We start from the raw sequence: 11914 nt of genomic DNA on the forward strand, positions 1-11914 counted from the left end.
TTAGCAATCAAAATTCAAGTATACAATATGCTGAACTTATTCCTGTTGTCTAAATGAAATTTTGAATGCTTTAAGCAACATCTCCTCAATCCCCCATCCACTAGTAACCACTATTCTACTCTCTGCTTTTATGAGTTTGACTTTTTAATTTTTTTAATTTTTAATGTTTATTTTTATTTATTTATTTATTTTTTTTTTTGAGATGGAGTCTCACTCTGTCACCCGGCTGGAGTGCAATTGCATGATCTTGGCTCACTGCAACCTCCGCCTCTCGGGTTCAAGTGATTCTCCTGCCTCAGCCTCCAGAGTAGCTGGGACTACAGGCACCCACCACCACACCCAGCTAATTTTTTTATTTTTAGTAGAGACAGGGTTTCACCATATTGGCCAGGTTTGTCTCAAACTCCTGACCTTGTGATCCACCCACCTCAGCCTCCCAAAGTGCTGGGATTACAGGCGTGAGCCACCGCGCCTGGCCAATTTTTATTTATTTATTTATTTTGAGGCAGTGTCTTGCTCTGTTGCCTAGGTTGGAGTGCAGTGGTGTGATGACAGCTCACTGCAGCCTCAATATCGCAGCCTCAAGCAATCCTCCCACCTCAGCCTCCCCAGTAGGTGGGACTACAGGCGCACACCACTATGCTCAGCTAATTAAAAAAAAAATTTTTTTCTTTTTGTAGAGACAAGGTCTTGCTATGTTGTCCAGGCTGGTCTTCAAGTCTTGAGCTCAAGTGATCCTCCCACCTTAGCCTCCCAAATTGCTGGGATTACAGGTGTGAGTCACTGTGCCTGGCCGAGTTTGACTATTTTAGATTCCACATATAATGAATAATATAACTTTGAAGATTTTTATTTTCTCCATTCTCTTTTTTTTTTGAGACAGAGTTTCACTCTTGTCGCCCAGAGTGCAGTGGCATGATCTCTGCTCACTGCAACCTCCGCCTCCTGGGGTTCAAGCGATTCTCCTGTCTCAGCTTCCTGAGTAGCTACAATTACAGGCACCACCTACCATGCCCAGCTAATTTTTGTATTTTCAGTAGAGACGGGTTTCACCATGTTGCCCGGGCTGGTCTTGAACTCCTAACCTCAGGTGATCCACCTGCCTTGGCCTCCCAAAGTGCTGGGATTACAGGCATGAGCCATTGCGCCTGGCCTCCATTCTCCTTTTCTGAATGTTTTATGTTTTTGGTAATGATCAAGCATTGCTTTGATGATGAGGAAAGGGGAGAGAAGACCACAAACAAAATTTCAGGAGAGATTTAAGTTAGACCCAGATAACATTCCCAGCCCATTGCTCTGGCTGGGGGATTTGGGGGTCTGTGTACCGATGCTGCCTGCCCTCCTCCCCACAGGCAGAGAGGCGAGCTGTGAGGGCACCCTCCGGGCTGTGGACCCCCCTGTGAGGCACCACAGCTATGGGCGCAACGAGGGAGCCTGGATGAAGGACCCTGCAGCTCGAGACGACAGGATCTATGTCACCAACTACTACTATGGAAACAGCCTGGTGGAGTTCCGCAACCTGGAAAACTTCAAGCAAGGTCAGGGACCCCGGAGGTGGAGAGGGGGCCGGGTATGGACAGCCTGGGGAGGGGTCCTCATGGGGACTTGGCCTTCCTTGCCTTGTGGGTTTCTATGGTATAGCCTGGTTGAGCTCCAGATTGTTAGCCACCCCAAGGAGGGGGTTCTGGGCTGAGGGCCCTGGGCTGGAGGCCCAGACAGACCCCATGGCACCCCTGTGTGCTAGCACCCTGCCAGGAACCAGAATGCAGCGGCAAACAAGAGGGACATGGTCCTGCCCTCACAAGTGTGACTTACCATCAAGGGGCCAATACTGAGTTTCCATTTGTTGAATGCTTACCCTGTGCTGATCTTGCCCCCCATGTATCAGCTCTTGGTAGCTACATACTTCCAGGAGGTGGGGTTATCACCTGTTCTATAGGTGCGCAGGGTCTAAGGCCTTAAAGGAGCTGCAGGTCTGGGCAGGGGCCAGGATGGATCTGACGGCACAGGGAAGGGCAGAATTCTGGTTATCAGATCTGGGGCATGATGCCGGGAAGGGGTCATTTAGATCTAGCCTGCCCTTCAGAAATGCACAGTCTGGTGGGGGAGGCAAAGGCTTAAAGAGACAATTTCAGAACAGCATTAGAGGGAGCACTGAAGGGGCTATGGGAACCCAGCCTAGAGATCAGGGAAGACTTCCCCGGGAAGGTGATGCTGAGCTGGGCCCTGGAAGACGAGTAGGAGTAAGCCATGCAGAAGGGAGAGGGAAGGGTGTTCCAGGCAGAAGTCTCAGTACATGCAGAGGCCTGGCAATGAGAGGAAGTGTGATGGCCTGGGATGGGGAGATGGTGACTGAGTAAGCTGGGCAGGTCTGGTGAGCCAGATAAAGGAGTTTGGACTTAACCCCGAGAGCCATGGAGTCACAACTAAAGGCCTGGAACAGGCCGGGCGTGGTGGCTCACACCTATAATCCTAGCACTTTGGGAGGCTGAGGTGGGCTGATCACTTGAAGTCAGGAGTTCAAAACCAGCCTGGCCAACATGGTGAAACCCCGTCTCTACTAAAAAATTAAAAAAAAAAAAAATTAGCTGGGTGTGGTGGCAGGCGCCTGTAATCCCAGCTACTTGGGAGGCTAAGGCAGGAGAATCGCTTGAACCTGGGAGGCAGAGGTTGCAGTGAGCCGAGATCGCACCACTGCACTCCAGCCTGGGTGACAGAGAGAGACTCTATCTCGAAAAATATGAAAAAAAATAAAGGCCTGGAACAGCTAAAATCCTTCCTCCGCTAGCTCAAAATTGGCCGGCTTTCTGCTCAAGTAGCTCACAGGCTGGTGGAGGAATCCAGTGATAAGTATCAAGATGAAGGCTTCTGTCTGGCTGCTACAGATGTGTCCTGGGGGGAAAAAAAGACAAAGGGTTATGGGAGGCTGGAGGAGAGGCCCCTCACTCAGGCTAGGGAGGTCAGTGAAGGTTTCCTAGAGGAGGTGACATTGGCCTGGGGCTCTGAAAGACGGGCAGGCATTCCCCAAGCAGACAGCCTGAGGAATGGCAGTCCTAACAGAGGAACAGCAGGGACGAAGGCCTGGAGACAAAGAATGGGGCTGATGTCACCGTGTCTAAATCCTAGCTGTGCCATTCCAGAGCTGGGTGACCTTGATCCTCTGAGCCTGTTTCTTTTTAAGCAGATGGGATGACGATAGACCTCCTTTGGGAGACGCTCCTGCCATAATAAGATGTCATCCCAGCTCCAGGCACACTGCACATGCTTGTTATCAGTCGCTCACTGGGCCACTGAGAGCCCTTGGTGGTCTCAGGGGATGTGGGTGGGCTGGGGTTGCTCGGGAGGTCTGGGGTGACCATTGCCCTCCACCTGCAGGCCGCTGGAGTAACATGTACAAGCTGCCCTACAACTGGATCGGCACAGGCCACGTGGTGTACCAGGGCGCCTTCTACTACAACCGTGCCTTCACCAAGAACATCATCAAGTACGACCTACGTCAGCGCTTCGTGGCCTCCTGGGCGCTGCTGCCCGACGTGGTATACGAGGACACCACACCCTGGAAGTGGCGCGGACACTCGGACATCGACTTTGCCGTGGACGAGAGCGGCCTGTGGGTCATCTACCCCGCCGTGGACGACCGCGATGAGGCCCAGCCCGAGGTGATCGTCCTGAGCCGCTTGGACCCCAGCGATCTCTCCGTGCACCGGGAGACCACGTGGAAAACACGGCTGAGGCGGAACTCCTACGGGAACTGCTTCCTGGTGTGCGGCATCCTGTATGCCGTGGACACGTACAACCAGCAGGAAGGTCAGGTCGCCTACGCTTTCGACACGCACACGGGCACCGACGCACGCCCCCAGCTGCCATTCCTCAACGAGCACGCCTACACCACCCAGATCGACTACAACCCCAAGGAGCGGGTGCTGTACGCCTGGGACAATGGCCACCAGCTCACCTACACCCTCCACTTTGTGGTTTGAGTGGAGACCTGTGCTCCCCGGAGAGGGGCAGCAGTGCGGGAGGGGCTCTCCACAGCAGCTCCTGCTACTGACCCAGTCCGCAAATATTTATTGGGGGCCAGCCCAGGGCTGGGACTGGGCATGAGGTGGTCACCAGGATTGAGCTTCCTCAGCACCTAGTGGGTAATACTTGCTTCCACTTGCAGAGCACCGTGCCAAGCACTTCCCACACACTTACCCGTTTGATTCTCCTAGCACCTCCCTTGGAGGTGGAGATCATGAACCCATTTAACAGATGAGGAGACAGAGGCTCAGAGAGGTACCGTCCCTTGCCTAACACCTCAGTTGTGATGAGGCAGGCTGTGCTCTCACGACAGCCCCACTTTACAGATGAGGAGACTTCACCACGCCCTCCCCTCCCTGCCCTCCCCCCTCTCCCCCGGTATCCCTTGTTCTCTCAACTCAGCCTCCCTTCCCAGAGCCACTCAGAACCAGAGGCCTTTAGGGCCAGTGTGCTGGCGTGGGGTGGAGGCCCTGGCTCTGCCTGCCATCCTAGGGCCCTGTTCTGGCTGAGCTGTTGGTGGCCCTGGGCTTTGAGCCCCTTAGCCAATGTCCTTGCCTCTTGTCTTTGGCCAGCCCCCCAGCCCAGCCCACCCCACCCGCTGTCCGGCCACATTCCAAACCTCTACCGTCACCTAGCTGCTGAGCAGAAACCACACCCCGAGAGAAAATCCCGTCCTCTGTTCCAAGGCCCCTCTCTGCTCTATGCTCATTTTTATTTTCTCTTATTCTTCATCAGTGCCGTCATTTGTTTCTGCAGCAGCAGCTGAGAAGGCAGCCGCAGCTCTGCCAGGATGGGGAGCTGAGCTGAGGCTCCCTCTCCACCCAGAAGCACTGGCGTTGTTCACATAGTCGGGCCTTGGGTCCCCTCCCTGGTTCATCCCAGAGCCTTTGGGCCCGGAGTCCGCCTTGTCCTTTTTCTCTGGGCTTTCAAACCCACAACCTTTACACACTCAGGGATACCTCCGGGTCTGCCATGAATAAGACCCTAGGCCCAAGGCTGGTGTGGTGCCAGGATGGCACAGTTTCCGTCTTCCTTGCCAGCCCTGACCTGGCCCCTGGGCGGGCTGGCCCAGCAGCCTGGGGGCTGCGGAACACATGGTGTGAGTAGTTGGGTCCAGGGGAGGCATCAGGCCTTCTTCTGGTTGCAGGAGAGAACCAGAGGGCGGGAACGGGGAGGGAAAAACTGAGGGTCTGCAGACTGGACTTTTCCTGGCTCAACCCAGGACTTGGGTTGAGGATGCACAGGGGCCACTTTGCCCGGGGCCACTGATGGCTCCCCAGAGCCTCAGACCCACACAGCCCAGAGGACAAGACCTTCAAACCTGCCCCTCTTCTGCTTTTTTAGACAGTATTTTTAGAGCTGGAAAGAAATTTTCTAGCCCAACTCCCTGTTTCATGAAAGAGAAAAGAGGCTCAGAAAAGTTTAGAGAGCAGCTCAGTCTCACACTGGGAGCTGGGCACAGCCGATCTCCTTCCAGAAGGGTTCTGTCTGTATCCTTTATTCTCCCCCACATGGAGGCTGCCCTACCTGGGAAGGCACCCCAGCACCTGTGAAGGACATTTACTGCTCATCCCCACCCGCCCCCTGGCCCTTGCTGCCTTCGTTCTGTCCCAATGCCAGCTCCCAGGATGTCTGTATGTTTGAATACCAGTTGCCATGTTAGGAAGGTCAGCTGCACAGCCAAGAGTGTAAGAGTGTAAAGAAATGCTTTTTTTTTTTGAGTTGGAGTTTTGCTCTTGTCGCCCAGGCTGGAGTGCAGTGGCGCGATCTCGGCTCACTGCAACCTCTGCCTCCTGGGTTCAAGCAATTCTCCTGCCTCAGCCTCCCTAGTAGCTGGGACTACAGGCACCCACCACCACCCCCAGCTAATTTTTGTATTTTTAGTAGAGACAGGGGTTTCACCATGTTGGCCAGGCTGGTCTCGAACTCCTGACCTTAGGTGATCCGCCCGCCTCAGCCTCCCAAAGTGTTGGGATTACAGGCATGAGCCACTGCGCCTGGCCAGGAAATGCTTTTTGTGCAGAATACACTTCTTTCAGGCATTGTCAGGTGATGTTTTGTTTAAGCTCTAACTCACCCCTGGAATACAGGGGAATGATGACAACCAGCCCAGCCAGGCCTGACTCATCATGGTCACATCCAGCCCCCACCCCCGGCCAACCCCTGCAGGCTCCTCTTCCACACTCACCAGGGGGCCGCGGGGCCCCGGCATCTCCCTTGGCCCTGGGTGTGGGTTTTACAAGACTTGTGTCTTTCGTGACATCATAGCCCAACCATGTGAGAAGAAGGAGAAGGCCCCCCTTTCTTCATTAATCTGAAAAAAAAGGAAAGTGAGAATAGGCTGATTTTTAAAAGTTAAGGGGCAAGCAGCACTGCATTCTGGGGGAACGATCCTGGCCACAGCCTCCAAACATTCACTAGGCCTCTTCTGTTTTCAGACCCTTGTAAGTGGGTATGGTCAGTTTTTTCTTTTCTTTTTCTTTTTTTTTTTTTTTTTTTGAGACAGAGTTTCGCTCTTGTTGCCCGGGTGGAATGCAATGGCGCGATCTCAGCTCACTGCAATCTCCGTCTCCCAGGTTCAAGTGATTCTCCTGCCTTAGCCTCCTGAAAAGCTGGGATTACAGGGCCCTGCCACCAAGCCCAGCTAATTGTATTTTTAGTAGAGACAGGGTTTCACCATGTTGGCCAGGCTGGTCTTGAACTCCTGACCTCAGGTGATCCACCTGCCTCAGCCTCCCAAAGTGTTGGGATTACAGGCGTGAGCCACCACGCCTGGCCAGTTTCTTCATTTTACACATGGTCACATTGGCACCTAGAACAGTTAGGTCACTCGTCACATACGCAGTTAAGTAGAGAACCAGGTTTCAAAATCAGGTAAGAAAACCATCATCATTAACTGAGCACCAGCTGTGCTAAGCCTGCCGCGGGCATATCCTTGCAGCCTCACAACAGTGGGAGGTCTGTATCCTGAATGTCCTCATTTTATAGATGAGGACACTGAGGAGAAGAGACTTACCCAGGCTCACATAGCAGTTCAGCCTGTTCCAGGCGCTGGTCAGTGCGTGTTCTTTGCCACCAGCCTGTCACGCCAGTGGCAACTCCAGAAACGGAGGCTGTTGCTTTTATCCCTAAACTGCATCCACAGAGAAGTCCCAAGAAGGAGGTTGGGGCCAGCTCATAAAAAGCCTGAATGCCAAGCCAAGGAGTGGATGCCTCCAGTCATTTTTAGAACAAAGTCAAGTATAAATTTACAGAGAAAAAATTCTAAGACAGTTGGATGTTGTCCTGTTGGTGAGGAGAGGACGGGAAAGTTTTTCCTGTGGGGTACTGGAACCAGCCCACAATTGCACGCTTGTGAGCTGTCATGGAAACCTGATCCCCAACAGCTTTTGAGGTGTTTTGTTTGTTTGTTTGTTTTACCTGTCTTGGGCTTTATTGCTTTTGGCAAAAGTTTTATTACTTTTGGCAAAAGTTACTTCAAACAAGGGAGGGCCTGGACTGAGGGGGACCAGGTCTTCTTGCTGACCTCGTCTACAAAGGCAAAGGAAGGCAAAGGAAGCTGTCTCGGGTGTTTCTGAACAACGTGACTCATGAGGGGCTTTGGCTACCTCTTGCGTTCCCCCTAGAGATGTCCAGGACTTACATTTAATCTGCTTTCTCTGTGGTGGGGTAGAGAATGGAGCTCCTGCCTTGCGGGCAGTGCTAAAGGTGGAGCTGAGGGATTTTCCTGGGAATGATTTGAGGGCTCTTGAAAGCCCGTGTGTTCCAAAGCGTCTTTAACTCTGGGTTAGCATTGGAAGCCGCTGTCATGACAGGACACGGCACTGGATGGCTGGCAGAGAGCCCTGGCTGGGAGTTAGGGAGCCCTGGTTTGGAATCCAGCCCCACCTCTTTCATGCCACAGGTTCGGTCAAGTTCTCTCCCGCTCAGGGTAGGGCTGTCAACTCCCTCTTACAGCTAAGAACATGCAGCTTAGTGAGGACAAGACCCTTCTAGAGCTTTACCCAAATCCCCCCACCCAGGAGCCCCAAGGCCAGCATTATTCCTCCCCATTACAGGTGATGAGCCTCAAATTCAGAGAACTTAAGCAACCTGCTCAGGGTCACATCTCCAACAGGCAGTAGAGTCAAGGTATAAACCAGGTCTGTTTTTGTACCAGAGTCCCAGACTAACTGTTGGTAGGAATCTTGTAACCAGTCATGTTTTCTTCCTTGTTTTGGCTGCTGGGAAGCTCCAAGTCAAATTCGAGACCCTTTTTTTTCCAATTGTGCTGAGTCTCCTACTAGACTCGCTTCATTCTAGCTTTCTGCTTTTACCTTTACCCTAATCTTTTTATTTTTATGCTATTGTACTTTATCTATTTTTGTAAGTTGCTGAGATATCTGTTTTGCAACAAGATGGGCTATATCTAAATAAAGACATGATCAAAGGTTTGATTTAAAAGTCTGGACTAAATGCTGTGGTCCATATCCTTATCAGAACACATACATTTAATAACTTTTAAAACAAATAATTTGTCAGCCGGGCACGGTATCTCGCACCTGTAATCCCAGCACTTTGGGAGGCTGAGGCAAGCGGATTACTAGAGGTCAGGAGTTCGAGACCAGCCTGGCCAACATGGTGAAACCCTGTCTACCAAAAAATACAAAAATTAGCTGGGCATGGTGGCACGCACCTGTAGTCTCAGCTACACGGGAAGCTGAGGCAGGAAAATTGCTTGAACCTGGGAGGTTGCAGTGAGCCAAGATGGCGCCACCGCACTCCAGTCTGGGTGACAAAGCAAGACTCCATCTCAAAATAAATAAATAAAAATAAAAAAGTTAAAAAAAAAATCATGATCAGGCATTGGGGGGAACTGATGGTGTGGAAAAATGAATGGGGTAGGTGGATGGGAGATTAAGTACGCTGTTAGCTGAATGGGAATTGGAGGTCGGGTATGGTGGCTCATGCCCGTAATCCCAGCACTTTGGGAGGCTGAGGTGGGAGGATCACTTGAGACCAGGAGTTCAAGACCAGCCTGGGCAACATAGTGAGACCTCCTCTCTACAAAAAAGAAACAAAAGTAGCCAGGCGTGGTGGCATGCAAAAAAATAAAAATAAAAAATAAAGAGTTTGTTATGAGAACTGGCATTGTTGCTACACTGCCGATGGAACTAATTGGAATGGTGAGCTGTGCAGAATCCAACTCAGACTGAAAGACAGACCCCGCCAAGTGGAGAAGACAAGCCAGATGTTCCCAAAGGTGTTCAGACACTAGCCTCGGCCCCTTCCCTGCCTTCCTGTGCCAACTGCAGAGACAGGTGCAGGGTACACTCACTCCTGGGTCAGAGAATGTGGGGTCGAGGGAAAGGTAAGGAAAATAAAAGGAAAAGAAATGCTGGCCGGGTGCTGTGGCTCACACCTGTAATCCCAGCACATTGGGAAGCCAAGGCAGGTGGATCACAAGGTCAGGAGATCGAGACCATCCTGGTTAACACGGTGAAACCCCGTCTCTACTAAAAATACAAAAAAAGTAGCCGGGCATGGTGGCGGGCGCCTGTAGTCCCAGCTACTTGGGAGGCTGAGGCAGAAGAATGGCATGAACCCGGGAGGCAGAGCTTGCAGTGAGCCGAGATCGCGTCACTGCACTCCAGCCTGGGCAACAGACTGAGACTCCGTCTCAAAAAAAAAAAAAAAAAAAAAAAAAAATGCTTTCCTAGGAAAAAGAGAGTATCATGGAATTGGGGAGGGGACCTTGGAGGTAGCATAGTCCCATGTGGCCCAAACTGCAGTCATTCACAACCCCTCTCAGTGATTTTTCCCATTTACCTTTTCCACCTTCAGCATGACTTACTGTTTCTCTTTCAGATGATTCCATTCTTTCCACTAAAATGATTTTAGTAAAATTAGAGGAAACTTTATTTTAAAAATGCTTTAAAACAAATGTTTAAGGAGGAAGATGTATATTACAGTAGTAAAAAGAAAGCCAGTGGCAATGACCACAAACTGGGATGCTACATTGACAACAAACACCACAGTTGCCTTCCAATAGAGACTGTATCTGCTGGCCCTCAGGCCCCATCGCCCTTCGTTAAAAAGGAAGATTAGAGGTCAGGCGTGGTGGCTCACGCCTGTAATCCCAGCACTTTGGGAGGCTGAGACAGGCGGATCACCTGAGGTCAGGAGTTCGAGACCAGCCTGGCGAACACAGCGAAACACGGTATCTACTAAAAATACAAAATTTAGCCAGGTGTGGTGGTGCGTGCCTCCCAGCTACTTGGGAGGCTGAGGCTGGAGAATTGCTTGAACCTGGGAGGCGGAGGTTGCAGTGAGCCAAGATGGCACCACTGCACTCCAGCCTGGGTAACAGACCGAGACTTCATCTTAAAAGAAAAAAAAAAAAAAGGAGGATTAGCAAGCGTTTAGGGGACGTCAAGGGTACAGTGGACAGCAAGTGGCAGCAAGTGGACACTGTCCTCTGTATACTCAGAGAGATGGAATGGATGGAAAGGGAACAGCTCTCTCCCATATGATTCAGGCCCTCACATGGCAACTTAGAGGAGCTATCTCAACTACTCATGGGTGGACTTGGATTAAGACCACCTCCACCCCCACATACACAGATGCACAGATGCCCACAGACACACTTGCTCAGCCAGGCCTCCCTCCGCAGCCTCCCCCAGTGGGAGGCCAGATTTGGCTGACCTGGACACTGTCCCTGTAGCCCCTGGCAATGATAGGGGTCCTGCTCTCCATAGACACACCAACCAGAAACATAACACCAACGCCACTCCACCACTGCAGTGGCCACTGGAGCCACATCCTTCTCATCTTGCAAACACCCCTGGGGCTGACTCTAGTCCTTTGCAAGCCAAAATGGCTGGGCTTTGGGCGACCTGGATCATGACATCTCTCCTTAAGCCCTTCAACCAGCCCATCCCATCTGCTCCCCACTACCGCATTTTTCCTGGCTTAAGACCCCAGCCAGAGGTCCAGGGTAATCCCAGCACTTTGGGGGCCTGAAGTGGGAGGATCACTGGAGCCCAGGAATTTTAGATCAGCCTGGGCAATACAGTGAGACCCTGTCTCTGCAAAATACTAAAAAATTAGCCAGGCATGGTGGTGCATACCTATAGTCCCAGCTACTCAGGACGCTAAGGTGGGAAGATGATTTGAGCCTGGGAAACAGAGCAAGACTCTGTCTTTTTTTTTTTTTTTTAAAGAGTCTCACTCTGTCGCCCAGGCTGAAGTACAGTGGCACGGTCTCAGCTCACTGAACCCTCCGCCTCCTAGGTTCAAGAGATTCTCCTGCCTCAGCCTCCCACATAGCTGGGATTACAGGCACCCACTACCAAGCCTGGCTAATTTTTGTATTTTTAATAGAGACGGGGTTTCACCAAGTTGGCCAGGCTGGTCTTGAACTCCTGACCTCAGGTGATCCACCTGCCTCGGCCTCCCAAAATGCTGGGATTACAGGTTTGAGCCACCATGCCTGGCCACTAATTACTACTAATTTATGAGTTTACCTGCTTCACATCCATCTCCCCTCTGTGAGCTCTGTGAGAACAGACCTTGTTCCCCACTGCCAACTGATGTATGCTGAAACCTTGGGCAAGTTCGTACATGAACTCCTGAGCCAGCCACCCTTGGCTCTGAAGCCATGGCCGCTGCACAAGCTACACTTCTTTCATTTATTTGTGCAGCAATATTTGTTAAGTCAGGTTCCGCACAGAAATCTCTAGAATGCCATCTCAGATCATGGAGGCTGGAGAGCAGACAGGATATTACCAGCGACTCTCTTCATCTTGCAGTTCTAGGAAAATGAGAAAACCCATCTTCAGAGAAAAACAACTGCCTAAAAACCCCCACCCCGGTCTGCAACTAAAAAAAAAAAAAGCTGTGGCCTTTCTCT

At 51.5% G+C, this 11914-nt stretch overlaps 1 protein-coding gene across 2 annotated transcripts in view; it reads left to right on the forward strand.

Annotated features, from left to right (window-relative positions):
* OLFML2A (olfactomedin like 2A) overlaps nucleotides 1-8466 on the forward strand; it is a 37942-nt gene extending 29476 nt beyond the window's left edge. For both annotated transcript variants that reach the window (XM_054502384.1, XM_063649928.1), the window contains exons 7-8: nucleotides 1353-1538; nucleotides 3376-8466. In XM_054502384.1, coding sequence (XP_054358359.1) covers nucleotides 1353-1538; nucleotides 3376-3980 — 791 coding nt within the window. In that variant the 3' untranslated portion in view covers nucleotides 3981-8466. The remainder of the gene's footprint in view (nucleotides 1-1352; nucleotides 1539-3375) is intronic.
* Nucleotides 8467-11914: the final 3448 nt, after the last annotated feature.

Source organism: Pongo pygmaeus, chromosome 13, assembly GCF_028885625.2.
Source record: "Pongo pygmaeus isolate AG05252 chromosome 13, NHGRI_mPonPyg2-v2.0_pri, whole genome shotgun sequence".
Classification (NCBI taxonomy): domain Eukaryota; kingdom Metazoa; phylum Chordata; class Mammalia; order Primates; family Hominidae; genus Pongo; species Pongo pygmaeus.